At 41.5% G+C, this 25,872-nt stretch overlaps 1 protein-coding gene across 1 annotated transcript in view; it reads right to left on the bottom strand.

Annotated features, from left to right (window-relative positions):
• The window catches only part of ctnna1 (catenin (cadherin-associated protein), alpha 1), a 64,991-nt gene extending 44,693 nt beyond the window's left edge, over positions 1 to 20,298 (bottom strand). Inside the window, exons 1-7 of the mRNA XM_072396020.1 lie at positions 20,100 to 20,298; positions 17,744 to 17,861; positions 17,289 to 17,484; positions 12,323 to 12,489; positions 10,866 to 10,985; positions 9,709 to 9,978; positions 4,648 to 4,851 (exon numbers count right to left, since the gene is read on the bottom strand). Coding sequence (XP_072252121.1) covers positions 4,648 to 4,851; positions 9,709 to 9,978; positions 10,866 to 10,985; positions 12,323 to 12,489; positions 17,289 to 17,484; positions 17,744 to 17,848 — 1,062 coding nt within the window. The 5' untranslated portion in view covers positions 17,849 to 17,861; positions 20,100 to 20,298. The remainder of the gene's footprint in view (positions 1 to 4,647; positions 4,852 to 9,708; positions 9,979 to 10,865; positions 10,986 to 12,322; positions 12,490 to 17,288; positions 17,485 to 17,743; positions 17,862 to 20,099) is intronic.
• Positions 20,299 to 25,872: the final 5,574 nt, after the last annotated feature.

The following is a 25,872-nucleotide window of genomic DNA, read 5'->3' as shown; positions in this document are numbered from 1 at the left end:
GAAAAAAGGAACGTGAGGAGACCCGGGGCCCCACAGCACCTGCCAGGTATGTCCTTTTCAGGCAGGTGAAAATGATCGTGTATCGTTTGAAGCTGGAGAAATTTAAACGTCAGTAGCTGTAGATGTCACAGCAACCGAGCATCACTCTGTGATGCGAGACAAAGCCCTGACAGATGCGAGGAACAAGGGATGCATTATTAATAAAAAGTGGCAGAAAGTGTTACACTGAACACGTGCCATGCCAAACTGTCATGACAATATAGAATAATTGAGGTTATACTGTGCGGCAGTGCTGTGGCAGTGCTGTGGCAACATTACCCCCCCCACTTACCTTTCCACTTCACTAGCTGAGTAGACAAGCTCCAGTCTTGTTAAATGATCATCATCAACATTGTACAATTTCCACTCCAGGAACAAAAGTGGGGGGGGGGGGGGGGGGGGGGACTATTGGCCTTATCCCAGTAGTTCAACAAAAGCATATGTTGTATACATTACCATGTAGGCCACCATGCAAAATTACTAAGTCAGCATTCCTATTCAGAATAAAACTAGAGTGTGGGTGAAAGCTTTACTAATCAGCACGCTTTGAGGTTCTCACTGATCTCATGAAAATGGTCAAACATGTGTACACCGTTCATCGGGCGATGCTGCGCACTGTCCCTCGTTTCGTTTTTAGTTTGTGTCGTGTACCAGGGGCCAATATAAAAGATCTTTACAGGAACTCTCATGTCCCACTTCTGCTTCAGCAACTACTATGTTTGTACTAACGCACACACGACACAGAGTTTACCAACTGTGGAACGTGGAATGGAAAGGCTGAAACGTTCAAAAGAAGAACCCAAAAGCACACATGAATAACTAAAGCCTGCGAGGGTCAAACAGTTCTATGGAATAGAAACCATGCCACCTTGGTTCTGAAACCAAATGGGAGAAGGTCCCACGTTGCATCAAACTGAAACAGAGCTCAGTGGCCATCCTACCGGTTATTTTAAATCAGCACACACCACACTGTGTAGTGCTATTGAATGCATTTCTTTTTCAGAAGCTCTTTCTTTTAAAAATCTGTTTCAGTTTGTACCCACTGCGGTGCGCCTTCTTGAACTTCTACACAGACTAATTAACTACTGAAGTGTTTTACCAGGATTCAAGTACATACAGCAAGACTGCAAATTTCATGATTTGAGTCCTGCCCGCCATCTTTTTGAATATTTTTAAGCTGCCGTACATTTTACTATATAGATATTGATATTTCAAGCGTAAACATTCCCTGCAGATGGGTAGGAACGTATAAAATGATGCCATTTCTACAGCATAAATTTCGCATCATCGCCCTGCTTCTTGCACACTCGACCCAGACACCACTATAGAGCGCTTCTGAATGTTTCTGAATGGACAAAGGCAGATAAAAGACCTTTTTTTTCCCCCATCAAGCAACCAAATGTAACATATTCCCCAATAGTACAAGGGTTAGACATGGCTACGGGGTGTAAAATTAACTTTTCCTTAATGGCATGAAACATACGTGTCACTGTACTTCTCCTACTCTGCCCAAGAATATCAGCACGCACAACATCATCAAGAGCAAGTGAGGTTTGTCAACATTAACAACAGACACAGTCCGGTTACCCTTCACATAAGGTAGCAGGTCGAGATTCCACCTCTTTCACTACGCTAACTACACGTCATGTGTCACAGCTCTCAGAGGCTACATCAGCTCATTAAATGAGCAGGACAGACAATGACATAATGCTTCTCATCCGTTTTCTTCATCTGGCCAAAGGAGTAGTTATATTTTTGTCATGTCCACTCATCACGGCGCTGATGAGATGTGTTGTTCTGGAAATGGAAGTTCTGAAATAATACAGGAGGCATGAGTGCCACGCAGGTGACCAGTGAAGTGGAAAACTTGTTTTGAAGTAAACCCGAGTTTTTCGCATGACTGGCCTGAAGCTTAAAATAAACCGGCTGGGTTCTGAGTGGGCCAGGACAAAAAACCTACACGGTAATGCCTGATCTCAGACATGATAAGGCTCGAGAGATCGCTTTATGGGAACTGAAGTACACACCAAGAATAATAACTGCAACGGGGCGTAGTAAAGATCGCTCGACCTGGCAGCGATTTCTTGAAATATAAAAAGGGAAAATAATCAACCACATCCCAGTCTGTTTTAAGCACAGAGGAGGACTTCATATCAGCACATTACATAACTATCATGTGTGAGCTGACAAGGAAGTGAATGTGAGTGAAATAGGAAAGTAATGGAATTCTACTGCTCCTGATCTAATAACGATAACTGAAAATATAAAATATGCAAAAGTTGATGAATGGTGGCACGTGAGAAAGCAAAATGTCTGCAACAAGCAGATATTTTCCACCAAGTGTTCAAGTAAAATCTCCGAAACATCAGTGGGCGAGATGCTGTAGGGACACATGGTATAGTATCACAGAGCATTTACTGCTGCTGTGCGAGTGTGAGAGATGATAAGCGATTCTCTTTTCCGTTGACCCGTATGCTGCTTTCCACTCCCGCAGTAACGTACAGATACTTCGGCCTCAGGACTTATTCTCAACATGTTGTAAAGAAAACGCAGAACTCTTCAAAGTGTCATTTCTGCATCACGTGCTGCCTTCTGTGCACTCTAAACTTCTTTCTCCTGCGAGCCCTCCCTCACACCTCCAGCCATGAGAGCGCTTCTGCAGCAGAAAGCCTCCCGCTGCGAAGTGCTTGTGTGAACAGCAACTACTGGAAAAAAAAATAATAAAAACAGTACAGAGCAAACCATCTGCACTTTCCTCTGAAAGTCTCCAGTGCTCATGTGGGAAACTTTGCAAGAGTGATCATTTCTACTTCTTCTTGTCTGCAACTTTTACAACAGAACGGCAAAACGGTCTACAAAATCCCTTTTTGGGTTTGCAATCAGCTGGAGTCAAACTTGTTGCTGGTCAAATTGAGAAACTTGTGAAAATTTTGTTGGGCCTTTCTATAGTAACTTGATATGTAGCCATGTCTGGAGGCAAAGTTATGCTTTTGGTCCTGTACTTTTACATAATCCTTCAAAAGCTACTTAACAGAATTCACAGGCGTGAAGCATGACAGACAGTCTTAGGGCTCAGTTGTATTCTGCACAAATGATCCAATTTCAGCAGCCATGCAAAGGACCACAGTCCAAAATGCCTGTGTTCACACCTGGATCTATAGACTCAAAATATTACATTGGACCCTAAAAGAAATTAATTAACCAGTTTACAGTAGTTGCATTGTCAAGATAAACATGCTCACTGGCAGCAGCTGTGTGAAGGGATGAAATCTGCACTTAATGCCACATTCCACCTCAACGAATCCATTATAAGCAAATTAAACCATTCACTCTTTAACACATCTCAAATTAAAAGGGCGAACTGAGCTGCATAATGACCACAGGTATCAAATAAGTCTGAGTGGCAAACTGAACTCCTACTGGCCTTATGTCTGTGCAAAAATGGTGTTTTCACATTCCTCTTCTCATGGGGGAGATACCCTAACACCTAAAGCTCAGATTCAGAAGTGTTCAGGGTGAGCAAGAGCATGCACAGTGTCACAGTTCTGATGGCATTTCTGCACTGCCAGCAGCTGCCAATTACTAAATAACAGAGGACAACAAAGTGGCTCGGAGTATTTTACTATTCACACAGTCCTTTATAGAAAAGATTGTAAGGTTCACATCGTGACATTCAGTTTGTATCTCCTCTGTCTAAATGTGTGACTACGTATCCTCTCAACTGGAGAGCATGACGTCCCTCACAGCACTGAACTTAGTCAGTACATTTAGGCTGTGTGGCTTTTCTAAACACCCTGGACCAAATCCAGCTGACGGTACTCTACAGCACCAAGGGCACGACTAACAAGGTTGCCACTTATTGTCAAAGTTTGTGCCGTGGCAGAGATATCGAAAATGGACACAGCTTGCTTTTTTTCCCTTTGCACAACCACTCAATGGCAAATGCAGGAACACGCCAACCTGCTTTTACCATTTTCATCTCCACCGTGCCGCTGTGTTGAGGTTGAATTTAGATGCATATCTGGTTGGGTAAACTCAAATTCTGTGACATCAATTAAAGTGAAGACGACACCAGACAGAAGCTGGAAACACTGAGCAACAATGACAAATCTAGAAGAATGAGAGTATCCAACTGAGTGTCAACTAACCGCGTACATCTGCCACAGCAACCCAAACAGTCTCAGAAAAAGCAGCAGGGAATCATCTTAAAATCCTACTAAATGAAAGCATTTGCACCAGTTTTTATAAGGCAGATTGTCACAGAGGAAAATAGAGAGGTACTCTTAAGTCTCCCACCTATCTCAAGATTTTATTGGAAGAACTGCAGCTTATTCCTAAATGTTGTGGATCACCTGAGAAAAGTGTCACGGCTTTTCATAGAATCTTTACTTGGAACATAATGCTCTTAACAGCGAAGTAAGACAACCAAAATCTAATCTGTTTTTTCTACTGTGCTTTGGGAAGAAAGGCTGGGATTCACTCGGACCCCTAAAGAGCTAACAAAAAGGTGGGTAAGCTCAAACTCTAGTTGTGGTGTCGACTTTGCAAAACTTCCTGCCAACAGAGCAGAAGATGGAGGTATGGGAAGTTTTAAATGAAGACACTTACATTGCCCATATACTCGGAGAGAAGGTCCTGAAGAGCCTGGCGCACGGAATTGCACTCGGCCACGATGCGCTCCCTGCGGTCATCGCGTGTGCAGGAAGAGTCGGCCATGAGGGCGGCACCGCTGATGATGCTTTCGAGGCGCTCCTCCAGGGAAGGACGAAAGCGCTCCTCACTGAACGCCAGGGGATCCACAATTATTTGTTTCTGGAAGGAAAAAGATGAGAAGGGACATTAAATTAGGAGTTTTTAAAAAGAAAAGTCACCATGACAGGTTCCTCATTGAGCCCAAATAGAGAAAAACTGGCCAGAAAGGGGATGAAAATAAACTGCAGGGGAAGTTTGCTAAGCTCTCAATAGTTGTAGTGGTACTTGTAATCTTTATTTTCTTGTTAAGCCATTCAAAATCCGAATCACTGTGAACTCATTTATAGCTTAACAAATAACGAGTAAATAAACACACACAAAAAAAAAGTATTTAAAAAGGATGAAAAACATGTTAATTGCAAGAAAACATTGGTCAAAAAACCCCTAATTTGTGCCTTCTGAGTCCAATGAGAAAGAGTTTATTTGGCATTCAGTCCGGCATCAAATGACTGCAGTAGCTGAGGGTATTAATCCAGTCTGGCTCTGACCGGCATTGATGAGAACACAGCATCTGAATGCACATGCTAATTTTCTGCAAGAGTGGGCACAGTCTCACTGTGGCGTCGGGGGTGTGCGAAACCGGACAGCAACATCTCAAAAAGATTGATTAAAAAAAACCCAAACAGATTTCACCAATTTGCGAGACAGGTGGCAACTCACTTTCAGCCCCAGTGTGAAGGGCTGACGTCTGGAAAGTAGTCCAAATTTTTTTATTTTTTTTTTTTTAAAAAAACAGCAAAAAGCATGTCCTAAATAAAATTTGCTCAAAAAACAACCAGTAGGATGCAGTGTAATATCACCGCTTCATGCTGCAGCTTACAGACTTGTGCTCCCCCCTCATAAAAAGAAAAAAAAAGGGGATATATCAAGTGAAAATGCATTTTACAAAGTAAAGTGATATTCTCAAGCAAATTGTCCTAAAGGGACAAATAAGAAGATAGTCACCTCACATGTTAAACCTAAAATACATCCAGAAGGTTCTTGTCCAAAGACCTGAGATAAGTGCACAGGTTATGCTTCTTTGAACTACCGAGAAAAGCCTTGACAAATAATGCTGAAGCCATGTAGCCAGTATGAAGATGGTCCAGGTGGCGTGATTTAAATGACCAAGAAATTTCAGCCAAACCTTTGGGAACAGCCATCCTAATCCTCTGACATTGAAATAATAGAAGAAAAAAAAAGCAAGACGAGCTAAAATAATGTCATCACTTGCAGTGATCCGTTAGTATGAGGGACACAGAAGTCCTGAAACAACACCAGCTGACAGGAAATGTGTCAACACACTGAAGCCACCAGAAGTTTTTACATGTTGGAGTTTCATTAGGTAAAAAGCGATGAATCCACCCATCACCATTAGTCTAGTAGTAATAATATCTTCAGGACTAGACAGAGTACTTAAACATCTCAACACTTGGGCGAGCCTGCTGAGAGGCAACTAGTTGTCATGCCGGTGAAGCACTGCAGAGTGCGAACGTGTAAACATGATAAAAGCCGTAGCAGCTAAAGAAAGAAGGCCGACTTCCCAGATGACAAATGAATTTTGCACATCTACCAAGGAGCAGATAAACAACACAGCATTCTAAAATTCAACTGTTAAAAGATGCGGCTTATCAGGCAGCCCGCCCTCCGTTATGACCACCTCCAGCCCCCTCTACTCCGTCTCATCTGACCTCCTCTGCTTGCGTGTCATATCACCATGGCAACAGGCACACAAGAAAGACATGGCAGAGGAAACGGGGAGGGAGGGAGAGAGAGAGAGCAGTGGGGTTTGACTCATTTGCTAATTTTGCAAAGCACTTAAAAGTGTGAATCAGAGGTGGTATACTGGAAGGGACTCATTTCACTTTTTAGGTTTCATACATCATAATAGTTCAATGTACATTTAAAGGTCCCACGGGCCAGTCATCAGATCAGTTTGGAATACAAGAGAAAACTAAATTGACTGATAACAACTAAATGTTCACAGTTTCTTTGCCTAGAAGGTGGTGGCAGCCATTAGCCTGCTTATTATCCTAAAATCTGCTGGAGGCTTCAACAGCCTGTTTTTATATACTCACTGGTAACACTAAACTGAAAAGCAGAGGCAGAAATACTTTATTGCCAACAGCACTACATTTTCTGTCCTCAAAAGTTGGAGTAAATTTTTCATAAATATCTACATGTTGGCCTTAGCGAAAACAGAACAACTCAATGCAACTTTACTATAACCGGGGGGGGTAAAGGATTACAAGATGCTCCATACAACAGAAATATCTGCAGTCTTCTAATCATCTAATCTACAGCAATCTGAAATCATAGGCAGACTTTACTGGGACGCACAATATCACAGCTGAAATTCTCTTTGTTCTGCATCATTTTCAGACCGTCACCTGTATAATTGGGAACACGCACAAAAAAAACCAGACAACTTTTCCCTGCCAAACCCAGAGTCTGCTCGAAATGCGCTTCTATGTTTTGGCTTTGATTTTCGATGTTTGGATCAGGCGCGTTCTTTGGCAGCACGGCGACGACAGAACACGTACGTTGGTGACAAAGACGCTGCTCTTTTTTCCTCCTGACGATTGTTCAAATTCAGTGAGAGGGCTCCACGTTTGAGGGTTCAGTTGTATTTTAAGCTTGCTGCAGACGACAGACAGGCCCCGGCTGCATGAGCCTTGCCCAACGAGTGTCATATTCTTCATTTACACAAACAAAGTTTTACCAACATGTAACAACATGAATATAAAATGTGACAAATTATCTGGGCAGTAGTGTTAGATAGGCAGCGCATACCAACATTATTGATTTAGTGCTTGGCAACACTGTTGCCTAGCGACAGATTACTCCTGACAACTTGCCCTGCATGCATTTTTTTGGGTGTCTTCTATACCTTTTTACATAAACATCCTAATACACATGTGCGGGGGGGTGTGAAGGTCTTAACAAAGTCAACTTGAACTTGGCAAAAGGGTCTGCTTTTCAGAGCTGTCCAACTAAGAAAATGTGTGACTGATGGTGACACAATCAACTCGATTACCAATGCTGAAGGTTACGGTGTAAACAAAGGATGGCACAGAGGGGTAAAGAATTGCTTCAGCAAACCCAAGTTTGCAGAGACAGATAGCCGCCACCCCCCCCCCCAATTCTACTTGTAAAGTGTTGGGGTAATCACCCATATTGTGTTAGTTCTCCATTATTCCTCACTTAATTCTTTGGGATTTGCCTTAGAAGCATTTCACTCCCTATATCTTAAATCAGGGAGCCTTCCTGGGTAATTATGTTTTTTTAAAGTCTCTCACTTTGCACGCTGATGACTTTTATAGTTTTAGGATTAAAGTGTTTTATGCCATCATTGTTGATAAGGCAACAATACACATGAATAAAAGCAAAAAGTAATAAGTTATTCTCTGGGCGTCTGCTGTCAGTGTGCTCAACCATTTAAGAGGAAGAAAGTCTCATGTTCCCTTTGAGTGCTTCCCTTTTAAGAACAGCAGCCTGTCCCACAACCAACTGTGTTCATGTCCCTTTTCTCTTGAGTGAGTAAGGTCAGCACCCTGTTACGACTGTGCTCCCCAACACTTGGTAGAAGTGGTCAACAAACGATGCAGTAAAATCAGTCAAACCAAGTCTGTGGGGGAAAATTGCATCCCCAAAAGGTTGCTATGTGATACACAAGGTCACACAAATTCAGTACATGTAGCTACGGTTGTCACAACTGTAGAAGTTAAAGCTTGATGCAGATACACAGGAATTGTAGTCGATACCATTTACGACAACACGGAGGAAAAAAAAAAAAAAAGAAATTCTGACGTAAAACGCAGGGCTCGAACCTTTTCCACCAGCACTGCACTGGTGCTGCTTAAAAACTTTAATGCAATGCTTTCATGTGTTCATCTTTACTGCATTACACAAATGCACCAGAATTGGTTTTATTTTCAAGGGAAAATGTTAAGAATAAAGTAGCACTTTTAAACAGTGTTAAACACAGAGGCTAAATGCTGACCCTTCTTTAAAGTGAAACAGAATTGGTTCGACCAGCTAAACAAACGGGGTAAACCATCTGTTCGTAAGTGGTGGCGAAATAGAAACGGCACGCGTTACAAAATACGATTCGTTAATTGATTAAACGGAGAAATGCATTTAGCACAAGAACACAATGCAGACCTGTGTTGCCATCGAGTTCAATTTGTCACAATGGACCCGCTGTCTCTCTCGAGTCTGAACACGAACAAAATAATAAAGCTGCAGTTCGTGTCTCACAGATGTTAATGACAGCTAAGGAGGAAAGAAAATCATCTAATCATGTTCGCTTTTATCGCCCCAGGCAGCATTAGGATGATTGGCTCCATGTCTAAACCATCCATTGTTGATTGTGACATTTAATTTCATGTCAACATTATGAGTGGTGCATGTCACATGTTTCACACCTTCTTAGCCCCCCCCCCCATACATTTTTGACTGAATTTGTCTATATTCATCTTTCATCAAATAATTTATTTAAATTCAGTGAACCCAATGAACAAATAAGAGGGCTGAAAAACTGGGACTATAAAAAGAAAAGAAACATGTTGCAGTACTGAGGTTGTTTGAACCAAGCAAATTAATGGATGAAATAGCAGTGACTCAAGAGCATCCTCAACGTACCCCAGAGCCATGTCCCACATGTCTTGTCCCAATTTTCACCTCGAGTTCATGCCCCTCGAGGCTTTTTTGGTCACTTTATGAGTCAACTACATTAGTTCTATGATTTAAAAATCCCCCCCCCCCCCCCCCCCCCCCCCAATCATAATAGTTTCAAAGTACCTTCAGAGGAGACTTTGGAAAGAAAAACATGACATCACATTAGACGGATACTAAGTTGGATGCACAAGAAGAAGAAAAACAAAAACAAAAAAGAAGCAAATAGGCCGTTACTTGTAAATCATTCATTTGACTTACATCAAAATTGTTGAGGGCATAGGCGAGCTCTCCACCTCCCGCTGGCTGACTGAGTGCTGGATCTTCAGAGGACGTGGCCTGGGCGGCGTTGGAGATTCCAGAGACCGCATGCTGCAGCTGCTTGTAGATCAGGTCACGGTTAGCCTTGTAGGCGGCCACATCAGGATGCTGCAGGCAGGCGCGGGACGCTGTGTACAGCATGGGGATGTTCCTTTGCAGCACCCCGCGCGCAGCAGCCATTTGGTCCTTATGATGGACGTCCTTCAGCTCCTGACAGGATAAAGTGACAAGGAGGGGAGAACGTATTAAACAGAGAGATGGAATACTAAAAAGAGGTTGTGTACTTTGGATTCAAAATGTGCCCGTCATTCCCACATGAAGACGGAAAGATGCTATGGATGACCCAGATTTATTTCTGTTCCCGTGGTAACAAAACACAGACCGTTATAAAGTGCCTTTGCAATTTAATGTGTTGTTTTCAATGCAGACATTCCTACACATTCAATCAATCTGACAAATGTACAAAATGTTTTTAATGTATAACAAACAGGATTATGGGCAGATGTGGGAAAAAAGGTAATAAATTCCAATAAATTGTCACCATCGACTCATCATTTCTTGCACCTCATCAGATTAAAATCCCTTCTGAACATCTCAGGACGGGAACCTACATGCATACATTATGCAACAGCCGAGCGGAGTGATATGAAGTGGTTCTGAATTAAATCAAACAAGGCCGTTAAAAAAGGATGAAAAATGCTGAATTCAGTACAGCTAAACGTTAAAAACTGAATGACCGATTTAAACTGAATACGATAAAAGAGGCAAAAAATAAAAAATCCTTCTCTGGCACTTCACTGTTAACTCTAAACACATTTCATTGAGAACTTTTAGAAATGGCACCTCCATTGTTATGGTGGAACAGTTAAGTGTTTATAGCGCTTTCTCCAAGCCTGCTGTACTGGAACCAGTAATAAAAAGGTTATTCATGCTTGGTGAATGAGTGCCGAGCTGAAGCACATGGGGCTGTTCTTGTTTATTCTACCACACTGTTTTAATTACAATTTGTTATGAGGGTTGTAGATCTAATAACAACGTCGATAAAAATCAATTTACCTAGAAACCTCACTCAACTCCCTTTTGTGCACAGATATTACCTGCTGTCTCTTGGCAGCCATGATGTTGAGCTTATCCACCTCTGGTTTCAAGGCCTTATACTGGATCCCCAGATCCTGTTCAGTGCCCGCATTGCGCACTTTGACCAGGCTGTCCTCCACCTGAGCAAGAGACGCGAGTAAAGGGAAAGACTCAAGTAAAAACTTGACATACAGATATTCAACACACACACAAGCAAATTCAGATCATTCCAAAGCAGCGCCGGTTGTGATCTACCCGCAGTAAGCAGCTTACTGCTGCTCTCTTCGATTTCTAAATTAATTTTTCAAAAGGAAAAGATCATCCAGACAACTCCCAGAATTTCTGATGTTGGATCAGCAGGTGATCGCGGTTTGAGAAAAGTAGAGACCTACAGGATAAAGATATTGCAATGATATGAAAGCAATGCGTTTGATGGAACTGCAGCTGCATTTCAATAAGCTCAACAGAAGGAACTGAGAGGACATTAAAAGTCGGTGCATCCCACCACCATGGAAAGGAAGAGCCATCATTTACAGCATACATAGGTCGCATTTAATCGTTCGGAACAAAAAAAGAAAAAAAAAAACAACCAATTAACTTGAGTCAGCAGGGTGGTTAACAGACAATTGTTTCAGTTAAAAAGGACAGGGCTGATATTAAAAGAGGGTTTTTTTTTCTTTTAAACTATAAGAAGGTTTTACGACCTCTGTAAATTGTCTGTTTATAACCAGATCAGTTATCAGCAAGACGCATAACATTTCCAGTTATTAGCACCTGTGCTTGTAGCAGAAAAAGTTAGCCTGCAGCTCTGGCACAAAGACACAGAGGAATTCCAAAAATCTGCACCCCTTAGGTTAGAACGTTCATTATTCATACTGCAGTCGTTTCCACAACCAACTAACAAGGCCACAACATACATTACCACAGGATCTCCCCACAGGTTTTATTTGGGCGGGCCACAGACTCTTATTCACTGACTTTGTGTTGTGTCACTATAGTATTTTATTGTGAAAGTTTAGCTGGTCTTCAGGGTGATGCTGTAGCAGTTCTTCTGTACTCAGCTGCCTCTCTGATGCATCCCGCTAACAGGAAACAGTATGCTACCCTCTTGGACTGCAGCCAAAAACAATAGTCCTTGTTCTGCTCTCTTCAAGGGCCACTACAGATTTAACTCCATCAGGTGTAGCGTCGCTTCACGGGCTCTACTCCGAGCTCACGGAGGCTGCAAAGCAGAACGCCGAGACCATCTGGTCCTCCAATAAACTGATCTAATTTCTCTCCTACGAGGGACTTGCTAAAGAGGTAGTTGATTTGTTATTTGGTTACATGATTTTCAAAACGTCCTTTGCAAATAAATTGCACATTTGCACCAGAGAACAACGTCCTGTTTTTTTTGCTCAAGGTAATAATTCAATTTCCTTATAATTAAGCTTGTTTCTAAGAATCAATAATGCGAAGAGGAATTTAATCAGCTCACCAGTTTAAGCTGCAGAAGAAGTTTGTAGACATCAGACATGTCTGCCAGCACCAGCAGATGTGTGACAGCCGAAAGGAGGGCCCGGGCAGCTCGAACCATGTTGCCCCTCTTCACAGAGGAGCAGGGATCTTCTGCAAACTCTCCGGAGGCCAGCCGCATCGACTCACCTGAGGAGGAGCGACAAAGCAACACACACGCTCCAACTGATTCAACTGAAAACTTTAAGTCGAAAGACGAGGCATAAACATGACACATAAAGGTTGAAGTATGAAGGGAAAAAAAAAAGGGAGATCAATATTTCAGACAAATGGCAGTTTAAGTGTTCACAAAAATGTGTTTTCTCTGTTCTGCACTGAAGCCGATGTATGACTGTCAGTAATACTGCCGCCTGGTAGTTGGAGTGCTGATAATTTCCAGGAGACGACAGGTCTGAAATCAGTCAGTTGATTTCCTTCATGCTTACAGTGTCAGAAGTCATTATTTGAGGTTTCCAGGAGTGTGCCGGAGAGTCCGTAGTCAGATACGTTTACACTGCCCAGCTGAGGTGAACATGCCCACAAAAACACAACAAAGGGCTCACTGTCTGATGTGTTTAGCACAATGCTTTGTCTTATGCTGGACGGGTCTGCACAGTTGACCTAGCACACAAATTGCTTTTGTACTCTCAAATCATGAACAAGACAGTAAATCTTGAGTTTTATTCTGAAGAGACAATAGCCAGATTAAAAAAAAAAAACTGGGAAAAAAAAAAAAGACTTACAACAACATTAGTACATTCTAAAACTTATTAGGACAAATGTTTATCTCGTTTACCTTCAGAGAACATGACATGGCAACATGGAGGCTGCAGCGAGGGGAAGGAAAAAAAAACCCAGCCCTTTGCTTTTCTTTTAAGACAATCAAAAAAGACTAATAGCAGTGTAAAGAGTGCAGGTCGTCGGGTCACTTAAAGATTCATCCTGAATCAGATTCGCCTGAAGGTCGATGGGTGACGGAGATCATTGCGATTGACAGGTCGGTGTAGAGAAAGAACTCTGTCATACATTAACGTGACATTAGCTGTTATTTTCCAATGAAGCTTCCTCAATAAAAACATAAATGTACGGGAAAAAAAAAAAAGATGCGTTACTTTAAAGTGAAACGCAGGTTTGGGTTTTTGAGTCTAAATGCATCAAAACATTATTTTTACACAAAACTTAACTGGCTCAATTTTTTTTTAATTTTTTATTATTTTTTTTAAATCTTCTTCTTGTGCACACGTACATTGTACATCAAGGCTGGCAGTTGGAGGCGGCCCTTTTCACTGCGTTTATGAGCAATTTTCTCCCTGCCGCTGCAAACACGCACAGGCACTGCAGGGGTGTCTGCTGTCGACACAGGATGCTCTGGAGTCAGTGTACTCTCAGCTAAGATAAGGAGCTGGCTGTATTTAGAAGCAAAGTGAAGTCACCGCTTGGCTTAAACTTCTGGAATCTTTTCTAAGTAGGCTCTTGCCACCAACTTTTAACAAGATCCCCAAATAACCAGGTGATAGGCACAAAGTAATTATGAACTCTTAATTTGAGGATCGCTCCGTTCCCAACTCTGTACACTCACGGAGTCAAAAACCTCAGACAGACAGACATTTCTAACTGAGACAGTTTCTCACCTACAATTGCAGAAGCTCGGCAGGCTACCAGGCCAACCGCAGCATTACAAGGCCAAAGGAGAAAAACAATGACTGCTAAATATGACTATTCAAATAAAGCAGTAGGGAAACCAGTTGCATTTGGGACATCTCGTTCTTTTTATGCGTTCATCCTATTATGTTCCTGCTCTATATGTTCTCATTTCATCAAAGCCTATCGTAGGCCTTCCACAGTGACTTGGTGTAATAGCTCCTCTGTTGTGAAGGAGTGAAGGGAAAATCATCTCACTGGACAGTAAGTTATGGACCTATAAAAGCTTACCAACACCGTTCATCCTTCTACCCGCAGCTGCAGATAAGAAAGAGTTGTTGGCTAAAGTTTTCTGGAGAGGCTGCATGTAAGAACACGTACGACTGCATCAGTTTCTCCAGACTTCCCCAAGATATTGCCCAACCAGTTACCAAGTGCCAACTCTCCAAAGACAGCGACTAAGACCAAGCGTGAACACAGCAGTAAAAACTGAAGTGCGACTGTAGATACTTCCAAATAAAAGTGGGATTCATACATACAAAAACAGCCACCTTTAACGGATGGGAAGCCTCATCACCTGAACTGAAACTAAACAAAGCACAAAAAGCTGTCACCTTTTTTTTCTCCTCCGTAAAACCAAGATCAAATACAGACAAACACTGGAAGTCAGTGTGTGTCCTTTCTGTGCATGTACGAAAATCAACCCAATCATTATAGTAATGATGCCATTATTTTACAACCTCAAAAAAAAAGTAGACTAAGCTAAATATCTGCACTTCACACAGGCGTGAGGACCACAAAATGTATGTCAAATCAAAACTGAGGGCGTCACTTTTGTCAGGCCAACAATGGTGTTAAACTGCGTCTGCGAATGAACTGTGGTTAGCAGCACCATGTCAGCAGCAACCGTCATTCTATCGTGTTCAAGCACAAGGAAACTGCAGCCTGGAAGATTCCCTCACCAACACATCTTCAACAGACTAATTTATTAAAAGACCAATGTAGCCATTTTAACTCATGAAATACTTTCTAATGAACGGTTCCTCACAGTTCAGATCAGACGAATGGGGCTCCTGCAGATAAAAGCAATTTTTCTTCACTTGTTTGGTCTGTAACTATAATATTTAACTGAACGATTACCACTTTTATTTGAACACGGTTGAACTTACTAACTTATCAATAAGTAAAAAACCCTTCTGCCAAGCACCTAATAATCTACTGAACGTTAGGTCTAATGACCAAAAACCAGAGTATTTAGTTTAATAAATAACAAACATAAAAAATAAAAAAAAAAACTTATGAAAACCACAAAAAAAGAACATTTTTCTGTTTGTTTGATCTCAACTCTGTTAAAAGGAACTACAAATACACATTTGGAGCTTTGGAACTTCCCCTTGTCAGACAGTAAAGGTCTATATTTGAAGATTGGGGTGAATTTCAGCAAAGCAATGCTACTTTGAGGACAAAAGCATTGAATCAAAGCTGACAAAACTACCATCTGATGCAGATTCGCCCACTTTACTCTGACAGCTAAAGCAGTCTGTGCAAATGATCAACAACACAGACCTCAAACAGAGTCAGCGCCCTCAGGCTGTTATTCCCCCTGTGAAGAAAATCAATAAGGCCATTTTCAGAGAGGGGGGGGAGGGGGTCGTGATGAGCGCTCCTTTAATAAACTTCCATCTATCTAACACTCACCAGCAGCCCTCCGTGTGCATGATGAGATGATTAAAATGTATATCACACAATAGGCCTTCCGAGCGGCAGGACAACAAACAGACAGGTGGGAAGGGCAAGACGGGGAGAGCAAGGACAAGAGCAGGCAGAAACAGCTGCGCAGAGAAAAGGTCGGACACAGTGGGAAACGCTACTGAAGTTTGTGATTCATCCTTATACAGATTCTAAAAATGTTCAAAAGAGTTTTGCAGAGAGAAAAGTAAATAAAATAAAAACTATATAACTATAAAACTATATAACAATATAAGCATCCAATATGATGTCATGTTAACCCCCCCACATTTTAAAACAGCTGGTAAGCCACATCTGGGTGGAAAAGGCTTCCTGAATTCAGGGCGGTGGTGAGGGTGTTACCCCGGTCAATGGCCGTATTATCAGTCTCGGCACGCTCCACTGAGCAGCATGGCATAGCTGACAGCCAGACATAGGCACCAGCTAACAACAGTCACTGAATTCCAGCCCAGTGACAGCTCACCCTAACTACAAGAACATTCCTGGGGACTGAGCAATGCTCATGTTATCTACTGACATGTATTATACATCCCGACTACTCAGAGCAGAGGACATCTAACTCACTGGGCATCTGGGGAGAAAAGGAAAAAACACAGTGACACAGATGCCACTTCAGAGGGTGATAACAGCCACCTCCCTGGTGTCGATGGTCAGCGAGTGTGTCAAAAGATGGCAAATACACAGTGCAGAAAAGAGTAAATGAGACTGACTGTGTGTGTGTGTGTGAGAGAGAGAGGTTGTTTGATGATGGAACATGCTATCAAATCTAACAAATCTTAATTTCATTGGCTGGTGATCTGATGAAACCGAATGGAAAGTAAAAAGTGTGTGGGGGCAGCAGACTCCCAAAAGGTAGGTGGATATAACCATTTAAATAAATTCGTCATCAGGGACAGCTGCAAACTATTTTTTCTTCATCACTTCATGCTCTGCACGGTTCTGATCTCTGTGGCAACCGCTAAAAAAGGGAAGAATCTTGATTTTTTTTTTTTTTTTAGTGCGTCACTTCTGCCACAAAATGAGTTGGTACTCCACTCCACAAGCAAGGAGATGGCCTTTTACACAGATGGGCGGGCAATTACACCTCTGCAATCCATCTCCATAGACAACACAAGCTTCAGAGTGCATGTTGATACAATTCTGACTCAGTCATCATCATCCACACAGTTTTTGTTAAAGCTGACAAAGCAGGATAACTCAGGGAAATCAAACTGACACTGGCTCATGCTCCTGACAGGAGTCTCCCACAAGTCTGACAGAGCTCGAATAAAACAGTGGTGGAGTCAAGGATTCCAAAAGAACATGGTGTCTATCTATCTTTTCTGTACCTTGAAATGAGCGTACACCAGCTGCGCGTTTTGATGAAAGGTCTATAAATTGTTTCCCTAAAACCTTCATAGCAAAAACAAATCTCCCGCACAGCACATTCTTATTTCAGGGTATTTTACATGGGGAGATGGGATGTATGTAGCTTATGATTTATGCATCATCCATCTTAACATAAGAAGCACTCTGTACAAGCTTGAAGCCACACTGCGGAGTCTGTCTATCCAATATACCTTGCTTGCGAACATCTTCCACTGCAGCAGTCAGCTCGTCCTTAAGGAACTGACTTTCCTTTGCAATCTTTTCTCCCTTCTCCAGAAAGTTCTGGGTCGCAGTCTCGACCGACGCAGCCAAAACGTGTGCCTTCTTAGAGCGGCCCTTCTTCTTGTTAGACGGCCCTTTGTTGCTGGAATTGACCAAGGTCGTGACCTGTGGTGGGGACACAAAGCATTTCATTATAAAAAACGTCCGTTTCGGAATCCTTGAGGTGTTCGGCACAATAGAATTATGTAAACAGCTCTCTCAGCGTAAAAGCAAGATTTCACGTAGACTGCAGTGACATGGAACCAGGTCGAGTGGCTGTGATGCCGAGTACGAGTTTAAAAGATGCCATATTAGGCTTTTGTCATTTTAGAAAATAGACCAGCACTTATAACTACTAATAACAAATACATTTCATTTTCTTTACCTGGGTGACGAGGGGCTCCAGTAGTCTCTCCACCGCCAGAGTACGGATCTCGAGACTCTTTGGGTCCCATTTAAAGTTGATGTTAGCCGTGTTGATGCTAGTCATTTTGCCTTGATTCCTAAGGGTGAAAAAAGATGACTGGGTTGGAAAAAGAAAATGTGAAAACAAGTGATCACATAAGAGCATGCACGCAGGCTTTTGCAGCGCAGAGGAATTTCAGCCAGACCCTCCAAGAGGTTTTAGCAAGTGCCAGAGAAATATCATCTGGGCCAAAGCCATAAAAAAAATGAAGCAATTAAAACATTCTTTTCCAATCTGGTTAACAGGAAATTCTTAAAACCCTTTCTGACAAATATAAAAAAGATAGATAAATTACATAATGAAAAGCACTACATCTTTGACCTCTAGCAGCCAACTCTCCTCTCAGCGCCAAGGGAATCTCAGTTTTACCAGGTAGAGTCCAGCTGCATCAGACTCGCCTTGTTACGTTACCGGTGGCAACAAATCGCAGTTTGAAATGCCAATTCACCCAGACTGAAGAGACACTGATCGCAGTTAAACCGAACATCGTTTCTTGTGCTTTTCATTTATACTTCAGGCAGTTTCAGCGCTTTGTAATAAAAAACAGGAGAAAGTCAAAATGCCTGTTAAATAAACAAACACATCGTGCTCACCGACACTCACAGTCAGCTCACCCAATCCTGGCCCATTTAGAGGCAGGAATGAAAATAGCCATTGTATGTCACAGAAATAACGCTTGTGAAAAGTTGTAATGAGATCAATATAAAAAAAAACTGAAAACAGCATTAAATAAAGTACTTTTGCTTTCTAAATAAAGCATCTTTGAAGACTTTCAGATCAGCCTCCAACAGTTTTAGAGCATGTTCCAAATATCAAGGTCCTTGTTGGAGCCAACAAACCCTTCCCTCTGAGAATGAGTGCATAGTAACACTGTGGCCCAATTTTTTTTATTTCTCTTCTCAGGCAGTGACTGTGACTCCATTGATTAGCTATCAAACACGGACAAGGCAAGGATAATCAGCGGCCCTGAGGGCTGAGGGGCTCCAATTGAAAAGCTGGTCAGCTGTAATATGAAAACAATGTCAGCTAGACATTGACCCACATTGCTGACAAAGAAGCAAAAATAAACTAAAAGAAATGACATTAGGTTTGCACATCTACCATATTTCTACATAAAATCACACTGGGAGTTGTACTTCTAAAAGGTTTGATGTCATCAGTTCACATATGGGAGACATGGCCTGTTAACTTTGAATAGAAACGCCATCTTGTATAGAAGAATATGGACTTTGCAGAACAGCTGTAAAACACTTTTATTGTTAGGTGCTTTCCAACTACTCACTAAGGACTGTTATGATTGATTTTTTTTTTGGGGGGAGTGCCCAAAATTAATACGGTGTAAGTACGTTTAAAGAGTTCAGAGCAGGCTGTTTGTGGGGCATAATGTAGCATTTCTTCAGAGCAACAGACGCTTTCAAACGAGAGGGTTGAATTATTCATAAACTCATGACAAACTGCGTGCTTTTCGTAAATATGGGTGTGGCTTTTGAATTCCGAAATCAGATATCTCTAAATCTGTACAAATGAAACCAAAGCCCGTCTGGCAGATAGAATACTGATCAGGGTGTGTTGGTGCAATAACGTTTTAATCTACCGTGAGGTCAATAAATACATTTAAACAGACTGCAAAAGAAAAAGTGGGAGAAGAAAAAAAATAAACGTCTCAAAATTAACACAATGTTTTTGCTAACTTTAATTGTAAGTACAGGTGTTACAGGGTGGGTCAAACACCTTGGCAGCTGAAGCTGCTAACATTAGCTGCTAACCGTTACTTTAAGTAGCTTAAGTCACACCTGTTGTCGCCAGAAACCTTAAAACAATTGTCGGCTTTGCTCAGTTAAAGAAGTGTCAGTGGAAAGTATATAAACACCGACATGTCCTTAAAACTATGAAAAAAAGTAAACTCATTCCAAACAGGTACTTCCTAATTTCCCTCAACATATCCTGACGTATGTTGTTACCTGCTACCATTTCACGTAGAAAACATACCGTCTTGCTCCCGCTAATGCTAGCCGACAAAACAACAAACACCTACGTTAGCCGTTAGCTCGCTATAACACTGCGAAAAAAAACTTAATCCGTTGCATCAATAAGATTACCAATTAACAAATCCACATAATACCGAGTCAGACACTCACCATGAAGGACACAGAGACGACATATTATAAACTCACCGACTACAAGCCGCTGGATAAACTGGAGTTTAAAAGTTCAAAATGGTGGAATGAGAAGTATGGAATTCCTTGCCTCAAAAGTTTTCCTCCCTTTTCCTTACCTCTCAAGCTCCGTTCAGTAGCGTTTTTTCACTGCCGACAGTAAGGTTGCCTTTCTTCCTCTCGAATTTGCCCAGAAGTTAATACAACAGAAACGTTAAAGGAGTCTCCAGCACTTTGTAACTGAAGAGTTTCGGTTAAGTCTGTTTCGATGAGGCAGACTATTGCCCAACAATGGATGAGGCGGAGGAGAAGGAGGAGCAGGAGGGGGGCCGGGGCCGGGGCGGTGACCGAGTTCCTGAACTTCCTGGCAGCGGAGCAGGGCGACCACAGGCCACAGCAAACCCGAAAAACAAGGAGGTGTTTTAGGCGTGGCATTTACTGCATGTGTCCATATATGGATTAATTATGGTTTACGTAAAACCAATCTAGGATAAGGCCAAGCAGCGAGATATTGTATCGTCTCACCGTGGAGGCTGAGGGGGGAAGTTTTAGACTTGAAATGGCAAACTGAAGGCCAGGACCGCTGAAACTGTTAGATAGTTACAAGGAATCCTGGTTTCACAGAAGCAGTGAACTGATTTTCATGGAATGATTTCATTTGGAGTAAAAGGTAGACGCTACAACAATGAATGACAAATGTGAAAATGGCCTATTGTTCGTCGTGAAAACTGGGACTTAATTTTCTCTGTCGAGGTTTTACCATCATAGATTGTGCGTGGTTACCACTAAGAAATCTCATACATCCCTTGTTACAGATCTACATAGAACCTTAAGCTATTTTTTGAAAGAGTAGAATACATTGCAATCTGAAAATCATTCTACTGTAAGGAGAATTTCACTCTTTCATGTTCTGTGGGGGGTTAATCAAACTATTACGTTTTATCTGTCCACTGCGTGTCTAAACTTACAACTAAAATTGAAAAAAGCTGATGTTGGAACTCTAAAAATGAATGTTATACATAAAAGTGAGTCAGGTTAAGGAGGTCATTTTCAAGCAATGTGAAAAAAACTTCCATCATAGTCCTCTGAATAACTTTAAATCATATGCAACTGGAATCATTAAAACTTGTTTCCAGCACATATTGTTTTCTCTCGCGCACAGGGTCTATATAAATAGAAACCAGCTCTCTAACGGTGCTTGGATAATCCTGCTCGGTTACAGAGTTTCACAGAAATAAATTTTGTTGTCATCCCCTTCTTTGTTTCCTTCTGTTTTAAAATCAAGTAGCTCAAGTAATAGAAGCCCCCAGAGACCGAGAGTTCCCCACTGATGCCGCATCCGACGCGTATACAACCCGAATGCTCTAGCCTCTCGCATTTTATTCATATACCGATTACTAAAAGATCCCACTACACTGCTGCTGACATTTCAGATCAGGATTTTAATTGAGGTAACTAGAAATAGCTTCTACTTGTTAGGAATTTTATGACGTCAAGGTCAAGGCGAACTATATGAGCCATTATCTGAGTGCCGTGGTCGCCCTTTTCGCTGGAGCTGTGACTGATAACAGTGAGACCATCTAATAAACATATTCAGGAGCTGAGTATTTTGGCTTGGGCTTAATGAAGTATGACAGGCATAAATAGATTATCTAAAGAGGCGAGGGGGCCACCCTCTCCACCTCACGTTTTCAGTTGACACGCACTTACAGAACATGCACGCACACATATGTTTGTGTGGAAATAAGAGCACACACTCTTTCACTTCCAACATGTTGCCTGGCTGAACAAAAACAAATTGCCAGGTCTTTACCAGCGCGTAGATTTAGATAAATGCAACAAATTAATGGTAACACATGACCTGTTACGCTGTTTCATTTTTCATTTACCAAATCAAAGCCCAGAAATACTGTGTGAAAAGCTAAGTACACCCCACGATTGAATGGATCGTAAAACTACCATCTGCAGCAATAACTTGACAACCATTTTCTCCTGGACATAATCTGTCTCAACATCTTTGTGGACAAATTTCCACGCACTCTTCTTTACTCTGTTGTGTCAGTTCATTGAGGTTTGTAGGCATTTGTTTATGCAAAGCTCTCTTAAGCTCCAGCCAAAGCATTTCAATCAGGCTGAGATCTGACCTACGACTGGGTCTTTTTTGCTTTTTCAGACATTCTGTCTTAGATTTCCTGGGATGTTTTGTTCTGTTGCATGACTTGGGTCAGTTTGGGCTAAGCTTCAGCTGTCAGACAAATGGCTTCACATTTGACTTCATAAGACTTTGGTGTACAGAGGAGTTACGATCAAATCACTCTGCATGTATTCGCTTTTTGCATGTTTTTGTAAAACCGGTGTACTGATACTGCTAAATTCAATAAAGCTGCTCCATTTCACACGTTTGTCTGCTTCTTTTGAGGCATCAGGTAACGATACACTTCAAAAACTAACTGAACTAACTTTAAAACTACGTGCCAATTGTGAGTTGACATGCATTTCTAGACAGTCGCTCTGCTCTAATAAAATGTTGATTTTATAATCGTGGCATCATCAGACAAAATGAACATTTAAGCAACTTGAAGACAGCATCTGTGGGGTGAATTTTCTTTATACTTACCTGTGTGGTGAACCTCCACAGAGAAAGTTAGAAGCAGCAAAACGGCTTGAATGTTTTCTTCCAAGAGAACCCCTTCCAAACAAACCAAATGTATTCAGCCTTTTTTTAGTTGTACAGTTGGGCACTTTCAAACTCAACATGCTAAGCTGAGGCCTGTAGAGTGTGAGATGTAACCAGATTCTGTGTTTTGAGCTGTAAAAGCTGTCGGACCCTGCAAGCTTGGTGGCACCCCGAGAATTGTAAAACAGCTTGAACCGCAGCTGGCGCGGTCGGTCATTTTGTAATGAAATTTTCAAAGCAATTATCCCTCTGCTGTTCTGTGTGTTAAGTCACTGTCGTTCGTGTCTACGGACAAAAGCGATCCATAAACAAATATAGCAATGCAGAGGAAGCGGTTATGTCATAATCCTAATTTTTCTGAGTAGGAGAAATGGGTGAGAGGAGAGGTCATCAGCTATTCAAAGCAGTGGACACAGGCAACATTATGACCAACAATGGTGTTTTGTTATGCTGGCAAGTGCAACAAACACACTTCTATTTGTTGGCTTGAGTAGGTGTTAATTAAGAAGCTCCACCAGTGCAGCATGAATTACAGACCTGAAGAGAATGGGCTAACAAACGTTGCTCTTGATGAAAGCCACGGTCTGCAATCATCTTCAACAGAGACACTCCTGTTTTTTTTAGCGTGGTGTTAAATTGTGGGGTAACCACTTTCTCCTTTGAGTTTTAACCGTGCCAAAACTTAAGGGTTGTGTGCGTTCGGTTGGCACATGAAATAGTGGGAGAGATATTTCAGTAGACTCGTTTGTGTGTCATATTAATTTCAGTGAAGAACAGAGGGGACTGGCTTATACAGAGTGCAACAAAGAATTGTTTATCCAATTAATACTCTGCAGAGAAGACGGATTAGGTGTGGTGTAATTGTGTGTTTGAATGATGAATGTTTTCCTAAGTAACAGCTTGTTGGGAGGACAAGTTTGGGAGTCCTTGAACTTCATCTTTTTGTACCTGTTGGGCCTGACAAATGATAAGAGCACAGCATGCTATAAATAATTCCTACTCATTATGAGGAAGTGCACATGTTTGTCACACGCTGAATGTATAATTGAGCACATGCAAATCTCTGGTGTGTACCACTAGAAAAATGGGAAATAATGGGAATATATAGTGTTTTTGCACTTGTTGTGGGGTTTGTGTCCTGAAAAAAAAAACCCAGTAAAGGTGACTAAAAATGAGCTTGCTCTGAGCTTCCTTTCTATAGATTAGTTTTACATTTCGATTCAGGGAACAAAGCATCTTATCGAATTGCAGTCCTGCCACTGCCGGATGCTGATAAGAGAAACACTCATGATTAGCCACACTTGAGCATCTTTCACAATGGTGTTATCATCTATTGTTTTGCAGACATGGAAGTTACTGTGTGTTATGGCTTGCTGTCAACGCAGTTACTCATACTCTGACATTGACTGGATTGGAATCCGCCTCTCTGCAGGAGGATTTCGGTGTCTGACATAGGGAACACAGCAACTTTCAGTCAGCCCACATCCACCTGACTCATCATGACAGCTGTCCATGGAGCTGCGTGATGTCATCTGCAGTCTCTCCCTGCTTCAGTAGGAACTTTGACCCATGTGATTAGGGGTGAGTGCATCGAGTCGTGCAGGCGTCACTCATCCACAGCAATTCTCAAGGGGAAGTCAACAAAAGCCTAGTAACGATAATGGTAATCCTTGACAGCAGTCATTTACTGTGACTTCCCTGCTGCGGTGAAAGGAAATAAAGGTTTTCGCTGTTGTTGAACAAAAACTCCCTCGAGAGGACTTATCAGACATATTTACAGTTAGGTGTTGGGATGGTGATGACATGATATCGACTGGCAGGCTTGCAGTCTGATTGGACCATTGAAAAGGTCACAGTTGCATGACTCAGTTGATTCCCAACCATTGTTGGCAGTCTTTTGAGCTCCACCTGCTGGTTTAGGCCATAATATCAGACTGTTGCCTTCTGTTCTGGTCAAGTAGTCTGTCTTTGTGGAACCTGTCGTCGGTCATTGAAGAAAATGAGGCTTTTACCTGTTGCTGGGCGATTAGGAAACCTTTGGGATTTGTGTCAGATGTTGAATCAAATGGTCTGCTTACCATGTTGGTCTACAAGTACTCATCTTAAGCTTTACATCTATCCTCTCAGTCTTTTTTTGTCATATAGCTTTTAATCCCACATATGTTCCACAGATTAGGAGAAAACTGTGTTCATAATAATTTTTTATAATAGTGATACCAGCCAACCACAAAAAAAACCCCCAAAAAACGCACTTGTCATTTACAATACGATGTACTATTCCAGAAACCTTGTTTTATTCCAAAACTGTCTTGGGATCCGCTGCCCTAATTTCCAGCTCTCGAAGTGGGATTCAGGCTAAAAGGAAGGTGAAGAGTGTGGAGGCAGCCACATAATGAAACATAATGCATTTTCAAGCTATAATGAGTCACAGTCTAAGACATCCTCCAATGTTTTTGAAGCAAACATCTCTGTGAGCTTCAAAATACAGTATATATATATATATATACATATGTATATGCAGACGTAGATTTGCGTAAGCAGAAACACGTGTATGATCACAGTGTTAGTGGTGCTGAAATAAATTATGAAAGGATAATGAAAAAATGATGGAAAGTTGATGAAATCACTGTGCGGTGCAGACAGTGACTTATTTAAGCATAGCGTATATCGTCATAACATTACCAGAGCAAAGTGAATGATGCAAGGATAATGGGAGGAAAAAAAAACCCAAAAAACTTTAACGAAATCTTCTGGAAACATACTTTTCAAGATTTAATATGAGACTTTCAAAGGTCGGGCAAACACACTGAATGGATATAAAGTGAAGAAAAACAGATAACATTTTTGAGCTTTCTTTTTCAGTGTTTGTTTCGTACTTTAAGTCGAGCCACATGGCCACTTGCATTTTTAGGTGAATCTGGTATGGAGATGAAAAAATATTGAATGCAAAGATAGATTTAATAAGACATTTTAATAAAAATAGAAATACTTTTTTTAAAAATGATCTTTCATATTCTATTCTATCACGATTATGCTATTATTTCAACTCTGGTGTCTTCTCCCAGATAAATAAGAACCAGAGTCTGGTAGCAAATTTAGAAATTAAATCCAGCATGTGATAGACATGGAAAATGAACTTTTAATATTAATGACGCAGAGGGACATGACATCGTTAGAACCTCGCTGGGTCCATGAGATCTAACGGAACTGATCAG

Source organism: Leuresthes tenuis, unplaced genomic scaffold (genome assembly GCF_036924035.1).
Source record: "Leuresthes tenuis unplaced genomic scaffold, fLeuTen1.0.hap1 SCAF_11, whole genome shotgun sequence".
In the NCBI taxonomy this organism is placed as follows: domain Eukaryota; kingdom Metazoa; phylum Chordata; class Actinopteri; order Atheriniformes; family Atherinopsidae; genus Leuresthes; species Leuresthes tenuis.
This window is presented reverse-complemented; position numbering and strand designations above follow the sequence as displayed.